The 26,578-nt window shown below is 35.9% G+C and overlaps 2 protein-coding genes across 4 annotated transcripts in view; both read right to left on the bottom strand.

Annotated features, from left to right (window-relative positions):
• Positions 1 to 12,534, bottom strand: part of LOC143154194 (lateral signaling target protein 2 homolog) — a 51,643-nt gene extending 39,109 nt beyond the window's left edge. For both annotated transcript variants that reach the window (XM_076326091.1, XM_076326092.1), the window contains exon 1: positions 12,245 to 12,534. In XM_076326091.1, coding sequence (XP_076182206.1) covers positions 12,245 to 12,280 — 36 coding nt within the window. In that variant the 5' untranslated portion in view covers positions 12,281 to 12,534. The remainder of the gene's footprint in view (positions 1 to 12,244) is intronic.
• A 3,339-nt stretch (positions 12,535 to 15,873) lies between these two features.
• The window catches only part of LOC143154301 (uncharacterized), a 54,211-nt gene continuing 43,506 nt past the window's right edge, over positions 15,874 to 26,578 (bottom strand). The window contains exons 3-9 of one of the 2 annotated variants that reach the window (XM_076326282.1): positions 25,648 to 25,914; positions 22,592 to 22,887; positions 20,252 to 20,296; positions 19,482 to 19,780; positions 18,558 to 18,741; positions 18,300 to 18,478; positions 15,875 to 17,633 (exon numbers count right to left, since the gene is read on the bottom strand). In XM_076326282.1, the coding sequence (XP_076182397.1) occupies positions 17,183 to 17,633; positions 18,300 to 18,478; positions 18,558 to 18,741; positions 19,482 to 19,780; positions 20,252 to 20,296; positions 22,592 to 22,887; positions 25,648 to 25,914 (1,721 nt within the window). In that variant the 3' untranslated portion in view covers positions 15,875 to 17,182. Of the gene's footprint in view, positions 17,634 to 18,299; positions 18,479 to 18,557; positions 18,742 to 19,481; positions 19,781 to 20,251; positions 20,297 to 22,591; positions 22,888 to 25,647; positions 25,915 to 26,578 lie in introns of both variants that reach the window. The other variant, XM_076326284.1, reaches the window with a different exon arrangement.

Below are 26,578 nucleotides of genomic sequence, written 5' to 3'. Positions count from 1 at the left end.
CAGTGTCGGCGATTATACAAAACGCAAAAGAAACTACCGTGGGGAAACAACACGGTAACGGACACGATCACGCGTATGCAAAAATAATCCATACGGCTGGAAGACAATGATTTTACAGCGTACGTGCGAATCGTGCCATCGTGCCTCGTGTTCAAAGAACCGTACACCGATGGTTCGCTGATTCACAGAATCTTACACAATGAGACGCTTCTTGCGATTGAATCTAGCATGAATTCGGTTCTACCGCGAAACGTTTACCTGATTGTAACGAATAACGTGTAAACAATGTCTCGTCGACGATACCACCATCCATACCGCTAAATGTATCGAATCGATACTAGTTTCGATCGCAAAATTGAACAATCGCGGCAAAATGTATTGTACAAAACGAAAAATTATTTCTGTATAGTGTCAATTGATATTTTAATTATTCATCGATGAAATTTCGTGGTAGAAATCATTGTAATTTTGTGAGAACGTAGATAATTCATTGAATACAACTACACGGTGTTCAATTTCATCGAAGATTGCTATTATTTTAAACGAAACCGTTCACTTGTGCTTATCGATGATATCGTAACTTCGGAACAAAGATAAATCAATGATCAAAATTCATTACGTATTATTCAGACCGACATATCGTTGCTTTGTTTTTCACGGAGGTTGCAATTACACATACAAAAATATACGTGACTACGTTAACAAAATAATGGCGACCTTCGTATATCTAAACTGTTTACATCCTTAAATTTACACCCATTATGTAATACGTATAAATAAATATTTGTAATTTGATTTTTATTGAACAATCGACGAATTTTCCTCTAAATACCTTTTCACTCGATACATTGTCGAATATCGATAATAATTTCGAAAACTTATTAGGTTCTATACTTGGATCGTGTAAAATTGATTCAATCTGAATGTTACGTAATGGACAGTGTGCGTCAAAACCTTTGTCAATACGTACATAAACGTTACTACCCCTGAAAAATATCGTGGCATTAAAATTGAACAAACTAAGTTCGATACGCGCAAACCGTAGTCGGTTATTACTATATATAGAACGATTGATTGTAATTTAATTACACGCTGTGTGCAGTGGTATCGTTAATTGAGCATATTGCAATGGAACGAGCGAAGAGATCATTTGAATATGTCATTCTGAATTTCCAGATCAACCATAATAGAATGATGCAAATTATCAAACCAGATGCGAGTCCTCTAAGAAGGTAATTGTGTCCTATTTTGCAACTATAATTGACTAGAAGGTCGCTGTCACCTGACCTACAGACGATTCGTATTAAACAGTTTCAAAATATTCAGACAATTTACATATCAAGATAAATTACACTTTAATTACGAATATCAGAAATACGGTCGTATTTCGTAAATCGAATATTTATTTCGCTACAAATAAAACAATTATCCATAGACAATTACCATGGATACTATATTTTGAGAATACATAGCGTTTTGAAATTTTTCAACCGATATTTATCGCGTTAATTTCACACAGGTGTGAAAGTTGTAATATCTCAGTAATACCAATTCATCACCACTTTTTATTAACTACAACCTATTGCCCTTTCTTTAAACATATTGCAAGAACGAATGCACTGTGAATCATTTCAAAGAAGATGGGCTTCATTTTGTAACGAACGATACTTTGAAATATACATAGAACATGTGTCGAAACGTACAGAAAGCGATTCGGTGACTGAATGATTACACAATGTTGATATCGAAACGAGCTAGCAAAGATTCAGTGGTCGATATAGAAACGAGTTGGTAACGGTATCGTGATTGAACGATGACTTGGAAATGAACTAGTAAATATATAGTAGAGCAGCTGTACGTCCCTTCTATACAAGCTTTTGTGTTTTTACGGATTTTATGGCAATAGTGAAGTAGAACAAGGCACAATTTAGGATACCTAAGCGAAAATTCAATTGAAAACAAAATATTTCATTAGAGAGATTGTTATATTATAATACACATACTACTTTCCTCGCTCCGTTTGCGTTTAGCACTTTCTCGTTGAAAATCTAATCTTTTGTTCTTTAAAAAGTAAAAAATTCTTTTCTAGCTTGTCTCGAACATTTACATAATCTATTCTGTTTCTATTTGCACGTATGACAAACAATACCATGAATTCTATCGCTATTTCTTTCCTTATAAAATTCATTTGTTCCTATAGAAAAACAGTACGTACACGTATCGTGAATTTCCTGATACCGATTAAATTTACTACACGTCTTTTTTTTTCCATCAAAAGAAGAGCATCATTTCAGCATTAGGAACATAGCTGTAATCGAAATTAGTGGAACAATGTTATGATTGAGTCCTCCTTGAAACATGTCAGGAAGTCAATTTGTGGTTAGTCCACCATGAAGCGTATTACAGTCATCATCGTTGAAAGTTCTGAAACGCGTTCCACGCGAAGGTTGAATTGCATGGAACAAAGAGGGAATGCTTGAATCAGCTTTTTATAGAAATTTAAAAGAATATTTTAACCGTAGAAAATTCACCAATTTTTCTATTAAAAAAGTAAGTGACGAGATCCAATTCAATTTCGTAAAAAACATTTCAAAATTGAGAACGAGCGAAATAAGTGGTTTTATTTAATAATTAACACGTATTTTTAACGCCAGGATTATGATGTGAATTGCAGAAATTCGGTATTTCATTTTCTTTGTTCTAAATTATTATTATCGTGATAAATTTGACCGATACTTTTTAGATCCTTACTTCAAGAATAATTGCTTCTTTTTATAAATTTCTACGCAAACAATATTTGGTATTGAAGTCTCGTCGAAGAAATTTATGGAAACAGAATACTCGTATATTTTTATCGGAACAAGGGATGATTTTATATATGGATTTTATTTATTATTGAATAAAGATCACGACGAGGGTTGGGTAAATGAGAAGGTCATCTCGAGTTTTAATTATTAATTCTTTAAATACAGACTTCCGTTACTCTTTTACTATTTTTGTGAAAACGGTACTGGTGAAATATTATTCGTGATTTTGATGTAAACGTACAAAACCGTTGTCGACATCGCTGACGAATTTTCAATGTATAATATTTGCGATAAAATATATTTACTAGAATTTGAGACAGTCTGCAGTCTTTCGTAAAACGTGGATGAGCACGTGGACTTTGTATTAAGAGCTTATGTGAAGCATTTAGAAAAAAAGTACAGATAAATATAGCATTTTACATTTTTCCTTCTATAAATACAATTTATAAAAAATTACTTAATATTCCCGATCGTTAAAGCTGTCCACTCGGTTGAACGAATGATTGGAAGGTGTTAATAAAGTCTGCAATTTGATCGTGAAAGATTCACTTGTAACAATACACAATGACGCAAGATGACACGTGTAAAGTGTGCCATGCGCTATTCTGTCAAGGCATGGCAAAGTTTTGTTTGGGGACATAGTTCGAAGAAAGTTGTGAATCAACGAACAAGTCAATCCAGTTCACGGTAAACGAGGAAAAACTTTTCGTCCGTTCTTATTTTAAATATTTCACTTTTAATCGCTCTCACGATAATAGCAATATTATTAGAAATGACTTAACGTGATTACTCACCGCTTGTAACGGAGCACAATATATGTTGCAATGGAACAAAGGTAATACGAATTTGTGTAAAGTATTTTACACAAATTACTATACCAATCGTGTTGAAACAAAAAGTTCGGAGATTCACGCGATAGGAATAAATAAAACATTTTGAGGAAAATTTGTTTCGTCCGATTGTTCGTTTTCAAGAACAGTATCAAATGGACTTGCCAATGTTGCTACAGACTTGTGTGCAAGTGATATTATTCATTACTATCGGTTTTGTTTCATCCAATTTCTCAAAATGAATATCTAAAGCATTTTTATCAAAGGGAGGGAAACTTCAGTCAAACTTTTTTGTGATCTTTTCCTAATGTTTCGAATTTCGATAACGTACCCTTAAAATGTTAAAGAAAAATTCACAAAAATATCGAACTTACAAACGTTCAAGTAAACGTAGCGTCGAACACAAAAGTGTGCTCTTTACAGCGAGACGTTCCGTTCGAAACTCCTTGGTTATTGTGGTGGTACAAGTTTTGTATAAATAAAAAGTGTTTGGGTCAAGATAATAACCGTGTGAATCAAGGGTACTTAGTCCATAAACGATGAGAAGCGAGATGATGAAGATAACGAAGAATGTGTGGATCAAGTGTCAGGTACTATACAATGTCGCTCTAACAATAAGATGCACTCGATTCTAAAATTCTGAGGTAAATTCATATCCTCACGGTTCTTACCGAAATGGAGACGAAGATAGCAAAACATATAAAGAAATAATAAAATGATGCAACCAAAATATACAAAAAAAACAAGAATGCACGAGTGCACAGAAACGAATGGGTGCAAGGCTCTGTTTATGGGGAAAAATGTGATAAAAGCCTCGGAAGCAAAGGCAAATTATTAGGGAAATTTATGGACGAACTAAGTGCTTACTACGGGATAGCAATTCGTAGAAATGTCAATTCCGTGGATACGTATAGAGTAGTTTGGGCAACTCCACTTCGTAAAACTTTCATCGACGAATCACCGAGGCATTAGTATAGCCCGAGGGTTTGAATTCTTGGTACTCGTGGCAGAAATCGAAAGCAAAGGGTACTTTAGATAATTACACTCGTAAGAATGTCGATAAGTAATCAATGACATCGTATCCATTTGCGATGATTTGAATAAAAAAGAACTATCGAACGAATCTACTCGAACAGCTTTCGCTCAAAATGATAAAGTGAGCTCCGACACTCGCGTTTGGAAATCATTGTTTCTACATCGAGTGAAACTGCAGTGTTATTTAACCGTGATACTATTTAACGACGGTTGTCCAGGATTGTCACAAATAATGGAAGTTCTCGAAATGAAAATTGGACCATGTTTCCGGTACCGAGTGAAAAGCGAAAACAGCGACGCGTGACGCTCGTTTAAAAAAAAAAGAAAATTACAAACGATGTGAATCACGATGATTTTATTATTTAATCTTATCAAGAAGATTCATTTTACGGCCTTTAAGTGAATGCTCTTTGGTAAGTTTAAAAATTCCAACGTTATTTCACACATAATTTGTTACAAAACTTCAAACTCGACCTTCAAACTAGGTGGATCGATAACTCGGGTAATTTGCAGCTGATTTCCTTGAAATTTTCGATGGTAATTCTTAATTTAACATTCTTTTCGATCGCATTTACGGAATTTTCTATCGGATAATTATTTCCTTCGTAATGTGACAAGAAATACTGGTTTTTTTCTCCGAATAATTTACATTTTGAAGCTACTGTTTCACGGTTTGAAAAACTGGTATAATTTTTCATTTCAAATGTCACAATGAAAAATTACACGTCCACACGTTACCTGTATATTTTTCGAATTCTCTTACACTGGTTACTACTAACGATAATTAATATTTTCACGTCAAATTTTATGAGAAAATAGTTCAAGAAATGTAGTTTCTAAAACCGTTAACAATTTTTTAGAAAACGTATTCAATTCCTCCCCAAAAATCCTTGAAAATTGACCAATATCACCTATAACTTTCTCTAATCTTTCTCTAATTATCACATTGTTAAAAAAAAAAATCATGGACACTAACCACGATCACTCTCTACATAAAGAAAACACTCGAAAACAATAAATCTATTATTTCTTTACAGTGTAACTTTATTGGTGCCTCAAGATTAATTCTCACACTAATTATTGATCTGTGAAAAGCAAATAAACACTTTAATCACCCTACCAAATAGAATCAAAGATCTCTATTGCACAAGGTATGACGAAACGTGCACAGATTGACCTCGAACGCCGAAAAAAATGACCAGCTGGGTAAAAAGTAGAGTAAAAAAAGAAAAAAAGAAAAAGAAAAGTGGCAAATGGTAATAGAAAATTTCGTGTAACTAATTTATTCAAACTCGTGAGAGGTAGATCGCGTGTTTGGTGGCTAAGTACATGCACGTGTGATAGACGCGAACATGTTCGCGTCGCATCTCTCGCGTCTCGGTTGGAATAAAACATAAGAAAGCCATTGTAATTATGTCGACACCTCAAGGAGAAAGGACTGTGTATGCAAATCGGTGCAATGGATTAAAACGAACGAACGTGTGTTTTTCTCGGCGTTCCGCACGGTCAGTATCACCCATAAGAAACGACTCCCTGAAATGAGTCATTCGAACGCATCGTTGACCCTCTTTCACCATCACCAACCCCTGAACACGATGCCGCCTCGCTTTTCGGATACCCTCCTGTTCCGAGGCTCGTTCTTGCGTACGCATCCACGTATATATATATATGTATATGTATGTATATATACACGTGATCACACACCGATCGTCACGTAGGGACTTCCTGTTCCAGAGCGACGCTCTCTTTTAAGAGTAAAACCGCGTATCGAATGTATCCGTGAACAATGCAGAGATTCGTCCTTTGTTTCCAGTCCAATAATCGATTTCGGATTAATTCTCGACGGATTTCATTTACTTTCGAATTTTACTTACCTTCGAGTATTATTTCAACCGGAATTCTGTCGATATTCGAACGTTCGGATCTCAATAATCGAGATGACGATAAATGTTTATATTTTTCGTAATTCGTTGTATTATTTCGTTCCGACGTACCACAAATATTCGGTGTCCGCGTGGTAATTTTAATTCTTTACTTGGATTTACGTTTACGATGATAATCGAACCGAAGGAATTCAATTTTAGAATTGAATGTACAATAGTTTTGATCGGGCTCGATGAAGATATTCTTTAAAATATTTTTAAAAGAATCAATATTAATTTTTCCTTGAAATCTTACGGCAATATAAACGTAGTATTAAATATTTAAATTTTGAATACTTGAAATACAGGCCGAGAATCACGGAGACAAAATTTTGATGGTGTACGATAAATTTCTCCATTCTGATTTCCCTTGATATTTCTTTCTTCGCAATGCACCTCCGCAAACGTTAGTTTCATTTTCCTTTTCACATCCATTCTAATTGTCCTCTTAATTCTCGTCTCGTTATTTTCACTTTATAATTCTTTAAATCTTTATTTCCCACAGCAATATAATCTATGCACGTATACCTCTACTATACCTTTCGACTCCTTCTCTTAACTAATGATTAATTAATTACTCTCATTATCCCACTTTCTTTTGTCAAGTTCATGTACCTTCTCCTACGCCATTTTAAGGAGCACTATTACAACACCTACGTTCTCAACTTCTACGTACAATACTTTTATTACACCGTACTTTCAATCATAATGCCCTTTCTTACATTTTTCAATTATTTTTTGTCTCGATACACACTGTCGTTCCAATTCGTATATTTATTATCCCTCGACAACGTTACTCTCATAACAATATTTTTAATCTCTCGACAATATTAGTTTTATAACAGTTTTCTGATTACGACCCTGACCTATGGTCGGGACATTAAATAAAAATACGTGATATTAAAAATTCATCGTTTCAGTGAAAGCCACGAAAGACCCTCCTTGCACTAAAGTATGTACATAGCATGATGAGTAAGAATTATCGCACCATGACTGGTCGAGTATAGTCGAGGTATTAAAGCCTCGAATAAAAACAGTATTTTTATTAAAACCGTCAGACTCGGTTTTATATTATTCATGGCCATTACTATTTATACAAAAGTGTACCGATTCGCCCAGCAACGATTATCACCCTGTCCTTCTATCAAAATGCAGCCTGACATTCTAATTGGGACAGCCACGATATCTCATTTCGTTGTACGTAGCGTGGAATTAAATGAAAGTGTCTCCGATCCGAGCAATCTCCACGACCTATACTAACTAACCACTGGTTTCAACACGTACGAACCTTAACTGTATTGTTCCAGTGTGTGCAAGTTACGATCAAACGAAAGTAAACCATACTTTGGTCTCTGTGAAACTTTCAATCCTTGACTAATTATTTTCAGAAGAATTCAATACTCTTTCTAGATACTAAACCTCTACCCAGTACGTATTTAATAGAATTTCCTATGCTTTCAAAATTATTATTTTAACCATTAAGAATCGATAAGAAATAAATTTATTTTTATTACTTGATTATTTAATATTTGCTCCACTAGAAGCAAATAAATTTGCACTTAAATTTTACTATTTATAATCATAGTTGTAAATTTAAGACATATTAGAATGCAACTAAAGTTCGTTGATGTTGAAACAAGATTATCTATATCGTGTATTATATTTTTATAGTATTACTTACGTGCCAGTAGAGTTTACCTGAAGATATTGAATAGTTAATTGAGTCACTTTTAAAAATAAAAGAAAAAACTCACTATTATCGTTGGATCATTTTGAATATACCATTTACTAAATTATTAATTTGAAATAAATCTATTAAAAATTTTTTCGTTACCGTAATTTTATACAAGCCTTAAAAAGTCTTAATATTGCTTTGTAAATGATAATATATAAATAAATATATTTCTCGTTCCAAGTGTTAACATACAAGTCACAGCGTGACATAAATATGTACCTACTTACTTTCGTTCAAAGTATTATTCTCTTGAAAATGGAAATATTACTTGGTAAATATTTTTCAGAAAACTGTCTGAATCAGCCGACTTATTTCACTCAGCACGGTTAAAACGTTACTAAATATTTGATTTGTAACCACCAATTTTCACACAACTGAGTACACGTGTATCATATATATATTTCTACCTTTTAAAAAGGAATCCAGAAACTGTACGATAACCTCTCTTTATCAGCAAAAAGTTATAGACAAAATGAGTCATTTTTCAACGAGCAATAAATTTTCGAGTACGTCAAAAATCAAATAATGACGCATGGTGTTATTTTCAATGAGACTTGATTGATAAAAAATAAACATAGAACACCTTGATATGGCAATTATAAATTAAACAAACACGATACTCTGTAATGTTTAGAATAAACGTGAATTGTGTTCTGATCTCTAATCCTGAACTTAATTTCACGGGTTTTATAGCCTGCAATATAAATTAAAGGTAATCTTGAACGAAGCCATTCAGTCTCAGTTTAGCATGTTTGACACGAACCGGTTCAAACCACTAACCAAATCAAGCTTATGTACGTTTAAAATTTTGTCTTTTTTTTTTAGACTTACGAATGATCTACGATTGAAACGAGCACTTTTCATATAAGATTCGATACAAAATTTACTAAATCATAAGTGCAAACAACTTTGAGATTAATATCTGTTATAATTTGTAAAAAATAGTTCCAAACATAAAAATTTCCATGTCTAATTTAACAAATAAGAAATTCTATTTTAATTTCACGGACTGTTAGATATTAAGAAAATTAATTTTTGTTGGTTTGTGAAAATTTCTCGATACGCGTTCAAAATGATATAAGTACGTTAATCAGTGTATCCTGGCATCCATTTACAAAAAGTTAATAGCTTATTGAAAAAGTTAAGTGTTTTGACATGGTATAGTATTATAATTTATCTCTACCAAAGATAAGACATCAATATTCTTAGATAATTATGTTGCACTCCTGTCATTATAGATTAATTTGGATGTTACAGAAGGACCAAAATCAAATACGTTACTAATAATGTGCTTCCAATGATCTGCGAGAAATAATGACGAGAAAAGAACGATTAATAACTCGCGAATATTACTTCTTACTGTGATATTAAAACAAGATCTTGTAGATATTTTCTCGATGCAATGGCCATGAAGACAGGATCGAGTCGCTTTGATGACAAAGTCGGAAGAAAGTTAATACATACATGTATCTGTATACTATTGCTGGCTGATACAGTTACAACTCTCGAGTGAGCGGCATCGATCTACGAACTCTCTTTCGCTCGGTAGCAATAAGTTGAACGTTAATCGAGTTTTACAGGCGACGACGGACGATCGAGAAAACGTTTACCTCTACACAACGAAGAGAAAAGAAAAAAACTGACCAGGCGTGTTTATGTTTATTTTAAGACGACCGGTGGTTGCACGACGGACTCGGGCGAAATGCGTTTGGCGGTCGGTAGCGCGAACTCTTGGTCTACCGATGTTTTGAGAACACGTTGAACCTGATCCAACCATGGTCAAGGCACCGTAAAGTAACTGAAATCTTTACTTTCTCGACGCAGTAAACTTGAAAAGTGTGCTACTCTTTCGTCCACGGTCGACGAGACCGCAACCGAAAGCGGAGCTATCCAAATACTCTGAAAAACATTTCGAGTAACCTGAAATTCAAAACGAAGAGAATTGGATTTCTCAAACCGGGTATTTGGTCATTTGAAAGTGCCAGTTCCTGTACGCTGACGTTTAAAATGAAACAGCTCTGGCCGGGAACAAATCTACATAAATTATGTATCCGTGTTGTAGTACGAGTACCAGACTCGGTTTGTATATTCAGAAATATATCTTCTTAACTAGTTTGTACAATCTACGAACTTATATACGTATACATTTCTCAAAAATTTGTCAGCTAGATACAAAACGCTCCAAATGAAAACAAATAAATATGCTTTTGATATTTTAAAGATTAAAAAGAATAAATATTTCTTAGAATTTATTCTAAACGTTCTTTTGGAACGATTACCGCGTATAAATATACAATTATTCTTAATTTCACACTGTTTGTATTAAAATTTGTCCAAATTAGGTGACGTAACATCATTTGTCGACCTGTCACGTGATCTAAATAAAAGAAATCAAATATATGGTATTACGTCACCTAATATGAAAAAATTGAAGATTATAACCTATACAAACTTAGTGAAAATTAACTTCGTACTAATTTTAATATCAACTTTCACACCGACAAATTTCTAAACAACTAGAGTCATAAATTAATGCAAACATATTTTGCTCGCCTCATGACAGCTCGTTCAACGTGGTCATGTGACGCCATGTCAGACCGAACGATCTAGGAACTATGTACGCACACAAGATGTGTCATTAGATACTAATCACTGGGAATCGGTTCGGTGGGAAGAATGGGCGACACGTTTCATCATGCTACATCATTTCCCGACTCATAAAGCAAGCGTGACAGTGGTCGAAGCAATGAGGAAGCATCGTCGAAATAATCGGAATGTCTATTTTGCTTTCGCGTTTTCACAAGCGCAGCATACCATCGAACACCAACGACAAATGTTTGTTGAAGAGAGATAGAAAATCTTTTCCTGATACGTGCGAAGAATGTCCAACACCGACGAATATTCCACACAATAGAAACGCACGATGCATTAATTAACGAACGAAACGTGTTGCTGAACGCAACGTTAAATTTTTCAAAAAAGAATATCATCTGAATTTTCGAAAATTTATTATTTAAAATCTAGCTATTCGACATTGAGGTTAAGCGTCGGATTCCAGAATCGTGTAACTTTAGATGTAGGTCATCGGTAATGAAAGAGAAAGTATCTTAGCAAATAGAAAACAAGTTCAGAAAATGTTGTTATTCAATCGTGAAGGTGAAGATAATGTGAAAATTAAAAATATTCTTGAAGCACATAGCTATTGTATCGTTGTAATTGAAAATCACGGAATAAAGACATTTTTCCTTTGAAATCGTAACAGATTGAATAAGCTTCCAGGAAAAGAAATATAGAACTTGTTATATTTGCTTTTCTAATGAAAAATCATCCTGACGTTCAAATAAGGTGATCGTTTATCAATGTTCCCCCACAACGCTTTCGTAAGAGAAAACAAAAGTACTGCAGAATCGAAACTGATCGTTCATAATATTCTTGGTTATACCGTGCTGCTACAGAATTAAAACCATCAGATCCTATTACATATCAGCTGATTAGGTCTGTACACACGCAGCGATCGTTACTTGTAATTTCGATTGGTAAAGATTTCTTTGTACACTGCGATCGCGATAAATCATGAAAAGTAGGGAAACGTGAAACCGTAAACAAGGACGACTAGCAGCCGTGCGCGTATCAATGAAGTACGGGCACGTATATCACGCAGGTGTAACACGTCGCTCGAAGCACCTCAGGGTATCGTGCGAATTTTCACGAAACAGGTGGCAACAGCGCGCAGGTCCAAGAGACGGGCCGAGGGACGAGGAAAAAAGAACGAGCGCACGCGTTCGATCAGCTAAGCTACACGATGAGAAACGCACGGAGACGGTGAAAGAGAGACGAGGAGGCGCGATAAAGACCAGATGCGAAAAGAAAGATAGAAATCGGGACGGCAATACGAGAGAACGGGGTGGTACTTACCTTGGGCCTGTAGAACCATTTTCTGATAGACTCCATCGCAGGGCCGTCGAGGATGTCGGCAAGCTCACGGGCGAGTCGTCACTGCGCCTCTTGCGGCCAAAGCACTTGCGACATAGCGAAACGTGCCACCGCGACCTTAGCAGAAACCGTCACACCACGAGACACCACCAGTCGACCGCATACGAAACGGAGTTCTTTCGTCAAGTAGTATCACCGTTAAACGTACGATCATCGACGACTTTCTTCGGTCCACGCATCCGAAACTGCGCGTGAAACGTGAATCGCGCGTCTGTACGACTGACTGACGAGTACAGACTGCAAAGGCGCAGCTCACTGTTGCGCATGCGTCCACGCGGCATCATGGTCGTCATGACGTACGGATTCTGAACGAGACTGCCATCTACATCGCGTTTGAATTCAAGTTGCAACTATTTTAGTTTGGAATAAAGGAAAGCGACGAACGAACGTGATATAACGGTATTGTAATTTTGTAATACTACTTTAAATGCTTTTAAATATGAACTTTATAAATGTTGTATAATTATATCGGGCAGCAAATTTATGAAAGTGGAAAGTTTTAATTTTCCCGCTTAAATTGGACAGAACTATAATTTTCGTAGGTTTAAAAACAGAGAAAATCAACAATAGTTTCATTATGGACATTCGTAATGAAACATTTCATATTAAATAGGTAATAAAAGTGTCATGGTATTAAACTCCTAAATTTGTACTCTATTCTAAACTAAATCTTACTTAACATTATTTCAAGATAAAGTTAAGTTGGTGAATCTCATAATTGATTATTTCTCAATAAAACAATATTGCAATAAGCATTATTGGCTAAATTTCAATTTTCTCTGCTTAAAGTTACTTTAAAACAAATAATTCATAAATTAAGAACTATCAAAATATATATAGTCAGAATTTTATATATGTATTTTCTATTCTAAAATATAAATTCTTGAAATTCCGAAGGTATATTGAAATGTTTAGATATAACAGTTCTTGGTTTAAATATGTTCCTACACATATATTTCAGCTACTTCAAAATTATTTCACAATAAATTGTGCTTGTTTGATATTTGAATCTTACATATGGGATATAAAAAAAGAAACAATAAATATTTTAAATATTTCAGTAAAAAACAAAATTGTATGCAATTTTAAACAACCGAATTTTAGTGTTTTATAATTAGAATGTACGTTATTAAGTTCCTGATTACAAAGCTTAAAAAGATGTATATAAAGTATTAGTATGTGGTAATCTTAAGAGCTATGTAAATATTTTATATAAATATTGGGTTAAAAATAAAATTACCAGCGATACACAGAAGGAATTTAATAATGTTATCTCGAAATTTAACATATTTTGATCTACGTGACTAGATTATAAAAAAAGCAATTAAAAATGTATGACTTTAACAATGTTAAATATTATGGATCACAAATTATACACATACGTAAGTTCCACATTTTAAGTATACATTTGGATTTAAAATTACAAAATAGATTTCAACAAATCTACTTAATATTAAAATTGTCTAAGCCTCAAGTCGATAAGATAATAAAGACAACACAATGAATTCTAATGTACAAGTACACGAATCACATAAACTATGACCTAAAACAAATTGCAGCATCATGTTATACAAATTCCTTCAATTACAGTAACAAGTGTCATCAATGCAAAACATAATTCTATTAACAAAAATAATAATGAAAACTTACACTAACCGTTTACTTCTTGAGATTCATCTACACATGTTAAAGAAATGGAATGTATATTTCTACTATAATGAGTAATAATAAGTTTTTAAACACCTAAAGGAGATTTCAAATGCAGGTCAATTTGAAACACATTGAAACAAGTGCTATTTCCAACAAATTTGTTGGTCTTAAATCTTAGTAGAGTAGAAATAGAACACACCGTGTGCTTGTACTCTCAAGAAGTAATATATAATATTAGTTCAGTTGCTTTGCTTAAAACTTTTTGAAAATAATATAGAGAATATTTAATATTATGTTTCCGAAATTCTATAACATTTATAACTTGTAACTAGACTTTAGAATTTAATTTTCGAATGCTTCGTGTTAAAATTATCAACCAAAATTTAAATTGCTAATACTAGTAAAAATATATTATGAATTTTTGTTACATGGCGAAAATTTCAATTTTGGAAATAGACTTTGATGTAATTAAATGCCATTGAACATTATTAAATATACATATATTAAACTGTGCATAGCTCAAAAAGTTATAAGCAAAATGCTTTTTATAAACATATGTATTCTATACTCAGTTTTGTGCAATAACACTTTACGATTGACTGCCACCAAAACAGCCTTCATAATTTCTGTTACACTCTTCATATATTTTTCTCAAAAACTGTAAGTGTTACCATAAATACTGGTTATGTAACTACAGAAACATCTAGTATTCAATACAAGCATCACTATACATTTACTTGAAAAATGCATGATTTTATAGCTCGACAACTTAGAAAACACCCCTGTAGTAGGAAAACACTATTCAATCTCTTCTTTCACCAGATGTCCTGTCGACTTGGTTTCTCTTTTCATTCCTTGTTGCATTTTCATACTATTCCAGTGTAAATCTCACAATCTCAGAATCTTTTTCTTTTTAATTTATGGTATCTCTTAATGACATCAAAAATTAACTATTGCAAAATGTCGACCTCATAGTTCGAATAATTTCCTAGATACTAAATTTTAATCTCTATTTTTTAGTAATACGACGTCGATTTGTACCATCCTTTCATAATTTTAATGCTTTTAAACAGTATCGGACAACACCATGCGATTACATCCTATCGTGTGTTTCATTTTCATCTCCCACACTATTACATCGAGACCATTATCTTTGAGACTTTTTCTGATTTGTCAAGCTATACTATAGAAGTAGTAATTTCAACTCTTCTTTTTAATTGTAATGCACTACCATGCCTCACGTATAATCTATGCAAACTCACTATTTATCTAAGACATCTATATCACTTGAAATGAGAGTAGTTGAGTAATTTCTTCTTGTTGTATTTTATATTACACAAATTCTTTTTTCGTTTTGTTAAAATACTTAAATCACATAAGTAACAATTTGTTCATTACAAACATTCGAAGTCATAATATATCTTTAATAGATTGCCACACAATAGGTAAATTATTTCAAGTAGTATGATCTAGTAAATATCACCTAAAGTAAGAAACATTTAAGTGAATTATCCGTATTATTGCACGGTGAAATATATCAGGAAATATTTGAAGCAATAAATGAATAATACGTTTTCTTATAAATTATAAGCTTTCATATCTATGACCTATTGTTTTAGCAATTGTATTCAATTTGAATGTCCTAAAATATGAGATACTAATTGTAAGTATCCTCTTAATACTTAAATAATAATTTTTAATTTTATAAAATACACAGGGTCTTAATCAACCTTGTTAATAAACTATTGAACATATGTAAAGATATATTAAACAATCGGAATAAATTTATCGTTAAAATAAAATTTTCGAATCTTTTAGGCACAAAGTAGATATTTATAACGAATAACATACCAAATATATAAAAACCTCCTTTCGATATTTAATCTCGAATTAAATCTGTTCATCGAATTCGTAAAATTATTCTTAAACGTTAATAAAGGCAGTAAGTAAAATTATTTAATTCGTACCGCAATTTTCAAAATTACAAAGATTTTTAAGTATATTACATAGAACGTAATTTTGAAACAATTAAAACGTAACTTGACTTAACAAGATTTATAAGATATAAGAACAATAACGTGAAAATTTCTTTACATTTCTTATAGAAATTCCATTAGCGAACATTTTTTACAGAGAAAAATTCTTAAAAATTCAGTAAATCACATCTGTTCTGCTTTGTACCGGTAATGTTTGTATTTCTAAAGTACAGCTCAATATGGATTAATAGAATTATCTAGAATCAGGAAAAACATTAATGAAATTGAACTAACACTCCTAGAATAAGAACTCTATTGGAAACACAGCAAGATATTCCGTACTATTAGATAAAACTGACTTTTGATATAACTGCAACACTATCATGTCAATTCCTATTGAATCAGAATAATCGAAACGCATCTTCGGTTAGCATTCAACATCAAATTACTCATTAAATGACAGTATCAATAAAAGTTTGAAACGTGTAGCCCAAAAAATAAACTAAAAGATATATCTATGCTCTAATGCAAAAAACAAATACCACACGTTGGAGGACATCTCCGCGAAGAAGGCTGTAACGATCCAAATCTGTAACAACTAACGTACGACTTAATTTACAATTTCAAGCAAAACATCGTAATAAACTTCAAATTTTGTATACGTAACTTTCTCCATGACCAATAAACCACGAACGCGGAGAATATTCGATCCGTGTATCATAAACTCGTTGTAAATTGAATAAAATTGCCGTATAATAGTAAATTTTGTCACTAGAACAGAAAACTATTCCAACTCCCAAAAAGTTTCGTGACCGTACGTACGAAAATATGAGACAATTTTTCTGTCTACTAATTATATGTACAAATTTTGACATAAACGTATTCACAAAATTAATAAACGTCACATCGAAATTTTCAATAACAATTCAATAGTAAAGGATATAGACAGAAATGCATAAAATGTTATAAAAGTAGATGGCACATGGTCTTCTGAAGATTAAAAAAAAAAAAAAAATCATAAATTAAGATGCTACTCGTCGCAGCATTAGTAACTCAAAAAAGCAGGAGAAAGATGTTTCAACGCTACTACTATTACTAACAAACTTAAAACTTAAGGCATAGGGTTCTGCAATGCATAAAAAATATCGTTGGCAAGATGATAAACTACATTCGTTGACTTGAATGCGTGTTAATGAAACTGGAAAATCGATTGTCCTTTTCACAAACTCGTTGTTTAACTATATCCAAACTGCACTTTTCGACACTGACAGAGCCATTTAATGATCCGAGCGTTTCGCTCGACGATACTTGGTGGATCACTGACCCTCTGATTGCAATCGTCGTTGCTCATCCCAACGCTACAATTATTGTTCTGCCATTGGCTGCTCTGGTTCGTTTGGTTGTTCCCAACCCAAGAGTAAAGACCTAACGCCGAATCGACGGAGCTAACGCTGTCAAAAAATACAGGAGACGATGTCTTTGAATCTGGTTCCGTGATACGTTGATAATTGTCTGAATCGAGACCCAAGCGATCAAAAAAGTTCTCGAGTTGAGTTATTGACCGAGGAGGTCGAGCAGGCACTTTGTTGGTTCGGCCATTGTCTTGGCGCCAGTAGCGATCACTGATATCTGACTTTGATCTCAAAATTGGCCGACCGCGGCCTTCTTTCCAGCCATCGGAAAACCTAATAAGACAATCAAAATTGCGTTCAATTTCTTTCGCGACTAGAATCGAAATAAAATCAACCGACTGTCCAATGCTATTCTCTCAATACTTCTAATCCTTACTTCCACGCCGTACCACTTTGCACCTAAAACGACCTGATTTTCGAGTTACACATTTCTTTGTTTGTACTCTTTACACTGGTGAACATTGTTGCAATTAAACTTGCAGTTTTCCAAAATCGTATACAAGAGTTACAGCGGTCGTAATAAATTCAATTAGCCGCTCGAGGCCGTTTACCCCTACTGTGAATCATACGAGCCATTACTCTTATATTTACTCTCTCTGTTTAAGAAATAACAAGAACGTATACTTGTCGGGCTAGACAAACAGTGTAGTTAGAATAATACCTTTATTACCTCGAACGAGCAGTTGATTTTAATTCGATTATAGTTTCCCTGGGTATTCAAATATACCCTGACTTTGTATCAGGGCTTCGTTTCACTTCGCAAGAAACGGGTGACGGTTTAGAAAATTTATAAAAAAAAAACTGTAACTGGAAAAGAGGGGCACATTGGGTGCAGTGTATAGACACTTTTGTGTTATTTTAAATTTCAAATTCCTTCCTGGAGTACATTCCCTGTATCGTATCAAGAAAACACCCGGTACTAGTTGTTTGTATACACACCTTGAATTGCACGTCGGACTATAATCCGTTTGACTGTTGCTACTTTCGGAATCGGGACTGTAATGTCTGACAACGGAAGGTGGGGTACCGTTAACGTAACTACCACCTCTCGAACGTTCTTTCTCCGTCGAGTGTTGAGTAGATGCACCACTGTCACGGCGTATATGACTCCAACAATCCTAAAGAGAACGTTACAGTCGGTAAATATAGCGGTTCCCTGTCGCACGTTACGCGATAAATTTATACACGAAACCGTACTTGTATTATTGGCGGTGGTTCGCTGCGATGCGTGCAGTGCCCGGATGACCCGCCAGAATCTCTTGCAGTTGCCCCGTGGCTCAGTTTGCTCGAACCCGATGACTTGTGCGTTCGACCACCGGACGATAACACACTGCTGGCGTCACCGCCGCCGGATCCCAAAGAGCGTCTAATGTGTCTGGAACTGGAACAATGCAAACATTACACGGAATTAATAATTCGATATTTAAAGTGAAATATATAAAATTAACACCGAGTACTGTTCCTGGCTTCCGATTGCAAGTCGCGATACGTTTCCTTTCCAATATCGATTTCGGTATCGTCTCCAGACCTCCGACGAAACTACGATCGTATCGAATTCAATTAACCGTTCATAGCGGCGACTCGGGACCACGCGAGACTCAATTTTTCTACTTTTACTCGACGTTGCGGCACAAAGTAGCTCAATATCCGCGTTACGAAGACGTACGATTCTTCCTTTCGTTTCTCGAAGACGAGAGCACAACGAACGTGATTCGGTTACTTTTGCCTCGAAGATAAAGAAATCGACTCCGAGACGGTACAAGGGACGGAAAGAATCGATTCTCGACGTTATTACACCGCGTTGGAAAATAATTTTCAAGACGGTACATTCGTATGTCTCCGCGTCGAAGAATTAAAGCTTCTTCGGTTCGCGTGGTGGGGGTTAGATGGGGCATATGGTGGGGGTAGGACTCTCCCGGTGTCCTTGAGCGGTCAATTGATTTTGTTCCGAGCGGTGTTGGCAAAGTGTCAGGAACCATTCCCGAAACGGTCGTCGTTTGCATTCGGAAGCCTCGGACAACGTTAACTGCGACATTCTGGACCGTAAAAGTTTCAAGGACCTCGAGATATTTTTACATCCCGCGATTATTGTTTCCGTGGCGCGAGAATTGTTCCGAATACCTGCGGTAACATACAGCGTCCCGTTTGAAACTGTGCTCCGAATAGTCTGAACTAGTTTCACAATCCGGGCAATTGTTCGCCGATTGATGGTGCCCCGATGGCTTCGAGGACTTCGTAGACGCACGTGGCGACAACGACGCTCGGCGTCGAGTACTTGTGTGGAGGTCGGGCAAAGATTTGTGGCAAATTGTGTTCTCCACCGATTGCGAGCTGGTCGATTTTCTCGCGCCCCTTCCGGACGTGTGCGAGTGCGAATTGCTGCGGCCGAATTTGAAGCGAGCATCTTGTTGCAAGCAACGCTGTGAACACGAATCACGAGGAATTTCATTCAATCCTCCTCGGTGCTCAATTTTGTTCTCTTACTAAAAAAAAAAAGGTATTCTTCGGGTGTCTCGATCGAAGTTGAATGAATTTAACCGAGTTGAAACAATTGCAACACTTGTACACGAGAATTTGAATAATTGCAATTAAATTTAGATTTACTTATTTCTGATGTAAAAGTACGAGTACGAATTGCTATAAATATATACACGATACGTGAACTTTTCTATAAAGAATAAATATGACTTTTAATATAAAATGTATAGTGTTTGATAAAAAAAATATTAATTCTGATACTCGTAGCTGCAATGTCTCGCTCGTGTGTCGTTAGATCGTGTTGGTGCCAAACTATTTGGAATTTCTTATGCGAAGTTAAGTGTAGAGGTATGTGAGATTTATTGTATTTGGGGAATTATTTTGTGTTATAAATAATCTTAAAGTCTACGTACATTATAATGCACAGCAGGCCTGAAGAGATTAAGGCACATTGAACACTAAAATACACAGACAAGTGTTTAGAAGTACAGATTATATGTTAAAGTAGATGGGGGAAAGAAGTATTATCGCTTCTGTGACTTTACATTCGTCGAGGAAATTTGTCGTTACGATTATTACAAGTTCGGTGACAATTCCATCGATTATTCTATGCACGGATTTAATACAGTGGAGAAATACGTTACGTACTCCGTGTTAAACCCGCGAACACGTGTACATATGTACAATTTCCGGTTCCTAACTGTGTTTCCTCCCTATAATACTTGGATGGTTACAATTCACTCGCCAGTAGGTATTTATACGCACGATCACCAATACAGATTGGTACAAACGTGCTTAATACAGCACGACGGTAATAAATTAGAAAAAAAGTGAAACTCAATTTCATAATCCTTTCCGCTGTGCATTAAAAAACTACGTACAATTTATGTAAGCATCGTGTCTAATGAAATAAATTATACGTATAATATAGCCGTTTCTCATTCTTTAAAATCTATCTACATAAATACTACGTAAATATTGTCTCAAAGATTACACTGAAAAATGATTAAGAGATCGTGTGTCCGGATAAATTAGAAGAATCTAGAGTTAGATAAGATAAATTGAAATCATAGATGAATATTAATATTTTTATAATTGTTTCTTTACGTAAGATCGATCCTGAATTTAAAGATGGTTCGTGAGTTTCGTTCAAATTAAACATCTTGTCTTTTGTTTAGTTGATTAGATTAGAAACAGCCATTTATTATTTTTAAATATCATGGTAATTTAATGCTGTAGTTAAATTTTTATCTCCGATAGCAAACTTGTAATTCGCGAGACTATTCTATTAACAATTATTATTTTCCAAAACACAGGATTGTACGTTTAATAGTAGATCAATATCCGTATGATATTAGTTCGGCTATAAAATTATTTTAATAGATAATCCTCAATTGGTTTGCACAGTATATAAAGACACTACATGCCCGAGAACATAATAAAATTCTGCATCCTGAAGAGACCTCCAAGAAATTAATTACGAGAGAGTATTTCAAACAAAAATGGAGCAATACCCAAGTAAAATTATGGACCGTCTAAATAAAGCAATAATCCGTGTAAAGTTATGGTTCGTTCTAACTAGAAAGCTTAATTAAAATACATTGTAAGCGCTAAAATCTAAAACTTGGTAACATGATTTATTCTATAAATAGATTTGTGTAATACCGAGATAAAGACATGTACGTGAAGAATGTAAAGAACGTTGAGCTCAATAATACAATGAAAATTAATGGTATAAATATTTGCTGATCGATGTAAAAAGAAAAAGAACTTTGTCGAATGTCTTGTAACAAAAAATTTTCGGCCGTAATACGAAAAATTGATAGATTAACGTATAAAACGTAGTTAGTTGCGTGTAAACGCACAAAGTTACATTAATAAAATTGAGAAATATTTTAAGTCAGATGTGTAAAATAGAAAAGAGAATTATATGTATATACGTACATATAACACTTTAGTGTTTCGGTAGGTTAATTTTGCTTTTCGTTCGATTTCTCGTTTCGGTGGGAAATTGTTGGAAATATTCTTTGCGAACGAAAAACTTATTTATAAAATAAACTGTTCGTATAAGACAAAGGTCACTCTCAAGGGCTAATGCAGCATATGTGACGTACGGTACACGTATTAAACGAGAGGCAATATTATCTTACCGTAACACCTTATATACAGGGTGTATCAAAACACCTGTGTATAAACTTGAATGGTAAATTTGACGTACCAAATTAATAAAAACATTTCTTTCAAGCATTCGTCCTATTCGACCTTGTTTCTCAATTATTATCGTACTTGTAACCCATTACGATCTAAGTTTACGTAATTGATTCCATTAAGTTATTTACTCTCGACACTTTATATCTCGCGTGTGACCTTACTGATTGTTTATAAACACTTTCATAGCATTCCATGAATCACAGCGATCTATTTCCTAGATAAGTGCAACACGTGTCTCCACTTCAGATCCAGTTCTGTAACAGTCTCTACTTGAACTACCTGAGAACTACTCAGACAGTGAGAAACTACCCAAGTTAAAAAATGCTCGATACTGAATTCAATACACAATACATAACACAATTATACTTTCAAAATTACCAATATTCCTAATATCGATAATCAAATTCCATAAGTATCTCTATAAAATGGTCTATAAGTATTTCTCGTTAGAACTTTCGACAAAGTTTCAAAAAAAAAAGAGAGAGAGATAAAGAAGAAAAATATCGAAAAGAGAGTAAAAAATTGGAGTATTCAGATTTTACCTTTCCACGCTCCTCGTCGCGGAAATTGGGCGACAAGCTCCCCGGTGAGTATCGGTATTTCTCCTCCTGGGGAACCCCGTTCGCTTGCATAACGACTTGCTTCGGGTTGTCAGGGAAGAAGACATTCTCCTTGCTATCGGTGTTCAACAGTCGACGTAATTTCGTCTGCAGCTGATCTCCACCGGTACTGCTCGGTGGCCCTGAAATCGTGCGCCGCTGCGGAACGGGAACCAGGCGTGGACTCTTCGGTGGCAGCGCGGGTGGCAGTGTTTGTTGAGGATTCAGAATACCGTCCGCTGTCGAACGAGACCGGTACGTGCGTTAGAAATTTACCAACCGATTCGTTATTCGGTCCAGCCATTGACGAGCACGCGATCGACCAATGTACAGAAATAATTCGCGGCCGAAACGAACCCTTCTTTATCCGTGTTTTCAACGCCAGAACCTTTTCTCGGGTTGTTCACACTTCCGTGACCGTCTAGCATAACGAAACAATGAACAGCCGTGGCTATTCTCGCTCGTTCGGGTATCGACGATCTCCGACGAATCGTTACGAACGAAATGAAATACCACGACGTAATCGAGAGCGTTGTAATGTTTGTAAGGCAATTGTTGAGGCGACGGATTTTCAAGCGTTGCTCGTTGCTCGTTGATCATTCCAAAGACCCCGTTTCTCGATAAGTGGGCAAATGAAACATCAGATTGAAACGAATAACGTGTATTTGAAATAGTAATATTTTCAAGGTATTCAATCGTTTCATAGTTTTCTTTTGGAGCAAGACAGTCATTTCTGCGGATGATTCAGCGAGAGTTTCGAGCGGTGTTGAATATTTTTTAAATGTGTAATTGACAAAGATATTTACCATTGGAAGGTTACATTTTCCGAAAATGTTGTTCAGGCGCGTGGAAGATTAACGTAAAGGTGGATAATCTTGTTATGTAAACGTAATTTACGCTGCGTGACGTCTGATATTACCGGTATTAAGATACGATAAAGAACAAAGATTGTGTACCGTAGGAGTATGTGGCGTTACGTGAACGGCTCGTAACTTTGAACAATATAAACACGTATTAACTGTATCGACGATCGCGGAAGTGTTAATTATGATCAAGTTAACCCGTACTCCAGATCGCCGTGTCGAAATACGCTGGTCGATCGAATCGATCTTTTGGAAGTAACGCGTATCGACGCGAGGATATCGTGTATCAGATTGCTTGAAATTACTTTATAGCAGAAAGAAAATATACAAGGGTCCCGAATGCCAGCGGATATAAACCTGAATCTGGTTAGTTACGAGTGGTGGAGAATTTTATTAGCTATAAAAATTCGTTCCCAAACTCACTTTGGACTTTTAACGATCAATCGATGACAAAACAATCACGAAACCGAACGAATACACCAAGATTTATTACCGAGAACCAAAGGGAACGAAATTTTTTTAATTAATCCTATCGAGATTACCTATTCAAAATATTATAGAAATGCCTATCGTGACTACTCAATGGAAAATATATTAAGATAAATATTTTGTTGGGTGAACTGGATGCTTTTTCGTGAGAATGTACTAAATAAAAATTCTTGACCGGTTGCTTCGCTAAGTGAACAAATTTCTATTCGATAGAATTTGCTCGCGTGGATCGGTATCGTTTGTGATCTTCGGATCTCGGTGCGTCCACTTTGAATTTTTAATCGTTCTCTTATCGTAGAGTGGTACATTGTCCTTTCCGATTCAAAGATTTCGCACAACGGATTCTACACCTGCGCTAATGAAAACCGCCGACGGTAAACGAGCCTGACGCGCGACCGAAACGGTAAAAGTATGCCGCCAAGAGTGCCACAAACGTCAACCGCAATGGATTGAGTGAAAACGTGCGATCATTTAATCCGTGGAAAACATCTAGTATCGCAAAAACCTCAGATCATCGACATTCGAGGCGTTCAACTCCTTTTCATTATCAGAAGGGAAGGTCACGACCTGGACGAATGTCTTTCGTGCATGTGTATGTGTGCGTGTGACTGAGAACACTTGAACATTGTACTACTCAAGTTATCTTCGAGTGGCTGACAATTAAGCGGGAGTTTCCAGTTTATTCAAAATACTGGTCCAGGTCACGATCTATCCTTATCGGAGATAATAAAAGAACAAAATTATCTATCCACAAGATAGTTACTTTCGCACGGTTGACAATTAAGCGGGGATAGTTACTTCCATGCGGTTGACAATTAAGCGGGGATAGTTACTTTTGCACGATTGACAATTAAGCGGGAGTAGTTACTTTCGTGCGGTTGACAATTAAGCGGGAATAGTTACTTCCATGCGGTTCACAATTAAACGGGGGTAGTTACTTCCATGCGGTTGACAATTAACCGGGGGTAGTTACTTCCATGCGGTTGACAATTAAATAGGAGTTACCTATTTATTCAAAAAGCGTTGGTCCAGGTCACGAATCTACCCTTATTACCTATATCATCGATAGAAGAACAAAATCAAAACGCTACTTCCATTCTCGTATCTCCTAAACACGATAAGTAGCTACTTGTCTCCAGGGATACCTATCTACAAGCGGCTGACGATTAAGCGGGAGTAGTTACTTTCGCGCGGTTGACAATTAAGCGGGAATAGTTACTTCCATGCGGTTGACAATTAAGCGGGAATAGTTACTTCCCTGCGGTTGACAATTAAGCGGGAATAGTTACTTCCATGCGGTTGACAATTAAGCGGGAGTTACCGATTTATTCGAAAAGCTTTGCTCCAAATCGCGAATCTACCCTCGTGATCCTACATCGTCGACGAAAGAAGAAAATCGAAAACTCGTGTTTCGTTCTCGTATCTCGTGAACGATCTAAACGGCTACTCGTCTCCGCGGATACCTATCCAGAAGGTAGTCTCCGTGGAGCTTTCGATAGCGTACTTGGACGCGTCGCTTGGAGCAATCTCGCTGGTGGCAAGTTGCCCGTGTCAATGGAACGGAAAAGCAACTCTTAAATGTCCGTAGTTAAATCGATCACGCGCTCGAAAGGTGTATCCGAACTTTCTCAAGAGAGAGAGACTTACGCCTGTCCTGTTCGTGGCACGACGCCCAGCAACAGGGCGGCGTCAGCGTGGCAGGTGGCAGCTGCGACGGGGACGTCGGTTGCATGGAACACATCGAGGCACTCCCGCATTTTCTGAGCAGCCTGGGTGGCGCGCCGGGCGCGCTCAGCTGCGACACCTGAAGATGTCCGCTGTTCTTCAGCTCCTGTTTCCGGTCCAGCACGGTCTCGCTCTTCACGTAGAAGGCCTTCGTCTCCTGGAGCAGCTCTACGGCGCTCTTCCGCTTCCCTGTGGCACGTGACGAGGAAACCAGACGGCTGTAAGTGACACTCGAGTAAAAACGGTAAATAGCCCGCTTCCTGTAAACGGATACCATGCCAGATAACCGGCCGACAGGGTTAGCCACGTGCCCCGACACGAGCCTCCTCGTTACCCGTTTCAAACTTCCCTCTACGCTACGACCACGGACAACAATTGAATACGGTCACTCTGTCGTTTAACCCGTTCCCTTTCGATGTTTTACCTCCATTTTCAATGCTCCGTAACCGAGACAGGTGAAACGCCTCTAACGAAGCGTTCGACCTGACTTTACACACGAAATGGAATTCAACGTGAACAGTCTCGCGTTACCTTCGGTTACAGAAGTTGATACTTTCGAAGAAATTATTCCGAACGCGAAAAAGAGAAGCTTGGTGAAAATTACCGCTTTTGTGTTCAGTTTTGTAAAATAAACTCGTCGGGAAACGCGTTACCTATTACACTCTCGTGCGAAAAACAGTTCTACGATCTCTACGTTTTGCCACGACTTCCACGAACTTCTTCAACGTAAGGTAAAATAGTTTCTTCGTAAAAAATTTAACGAAACGAAAACGCGTGTTCGAACCTGTTGTTTTTAAGCGACGATTGCTCGTGTTTCGTTTAATTGTGGAAAAGTCGAAGAAGGAAATTAATC

Source organism: Ptiloglossa arizonensis, chromosome 14 (assembly GCF_051014685.1).
Source record: "Ptiloglossa arizonensis isolate GNS036 chromosome 14, iyPtiAriz1_principal, whole genome shotgun sequence".
NCBI lineage: Eukaryota > Metazoa > Arthropoda > Insecta > Hymenoptera > Colletidae > Ptiloglossa > Ptiloglossa arizonensis.
This window is presented reverse-complemented; position numbering and strand designations above follow the sequence as displayed.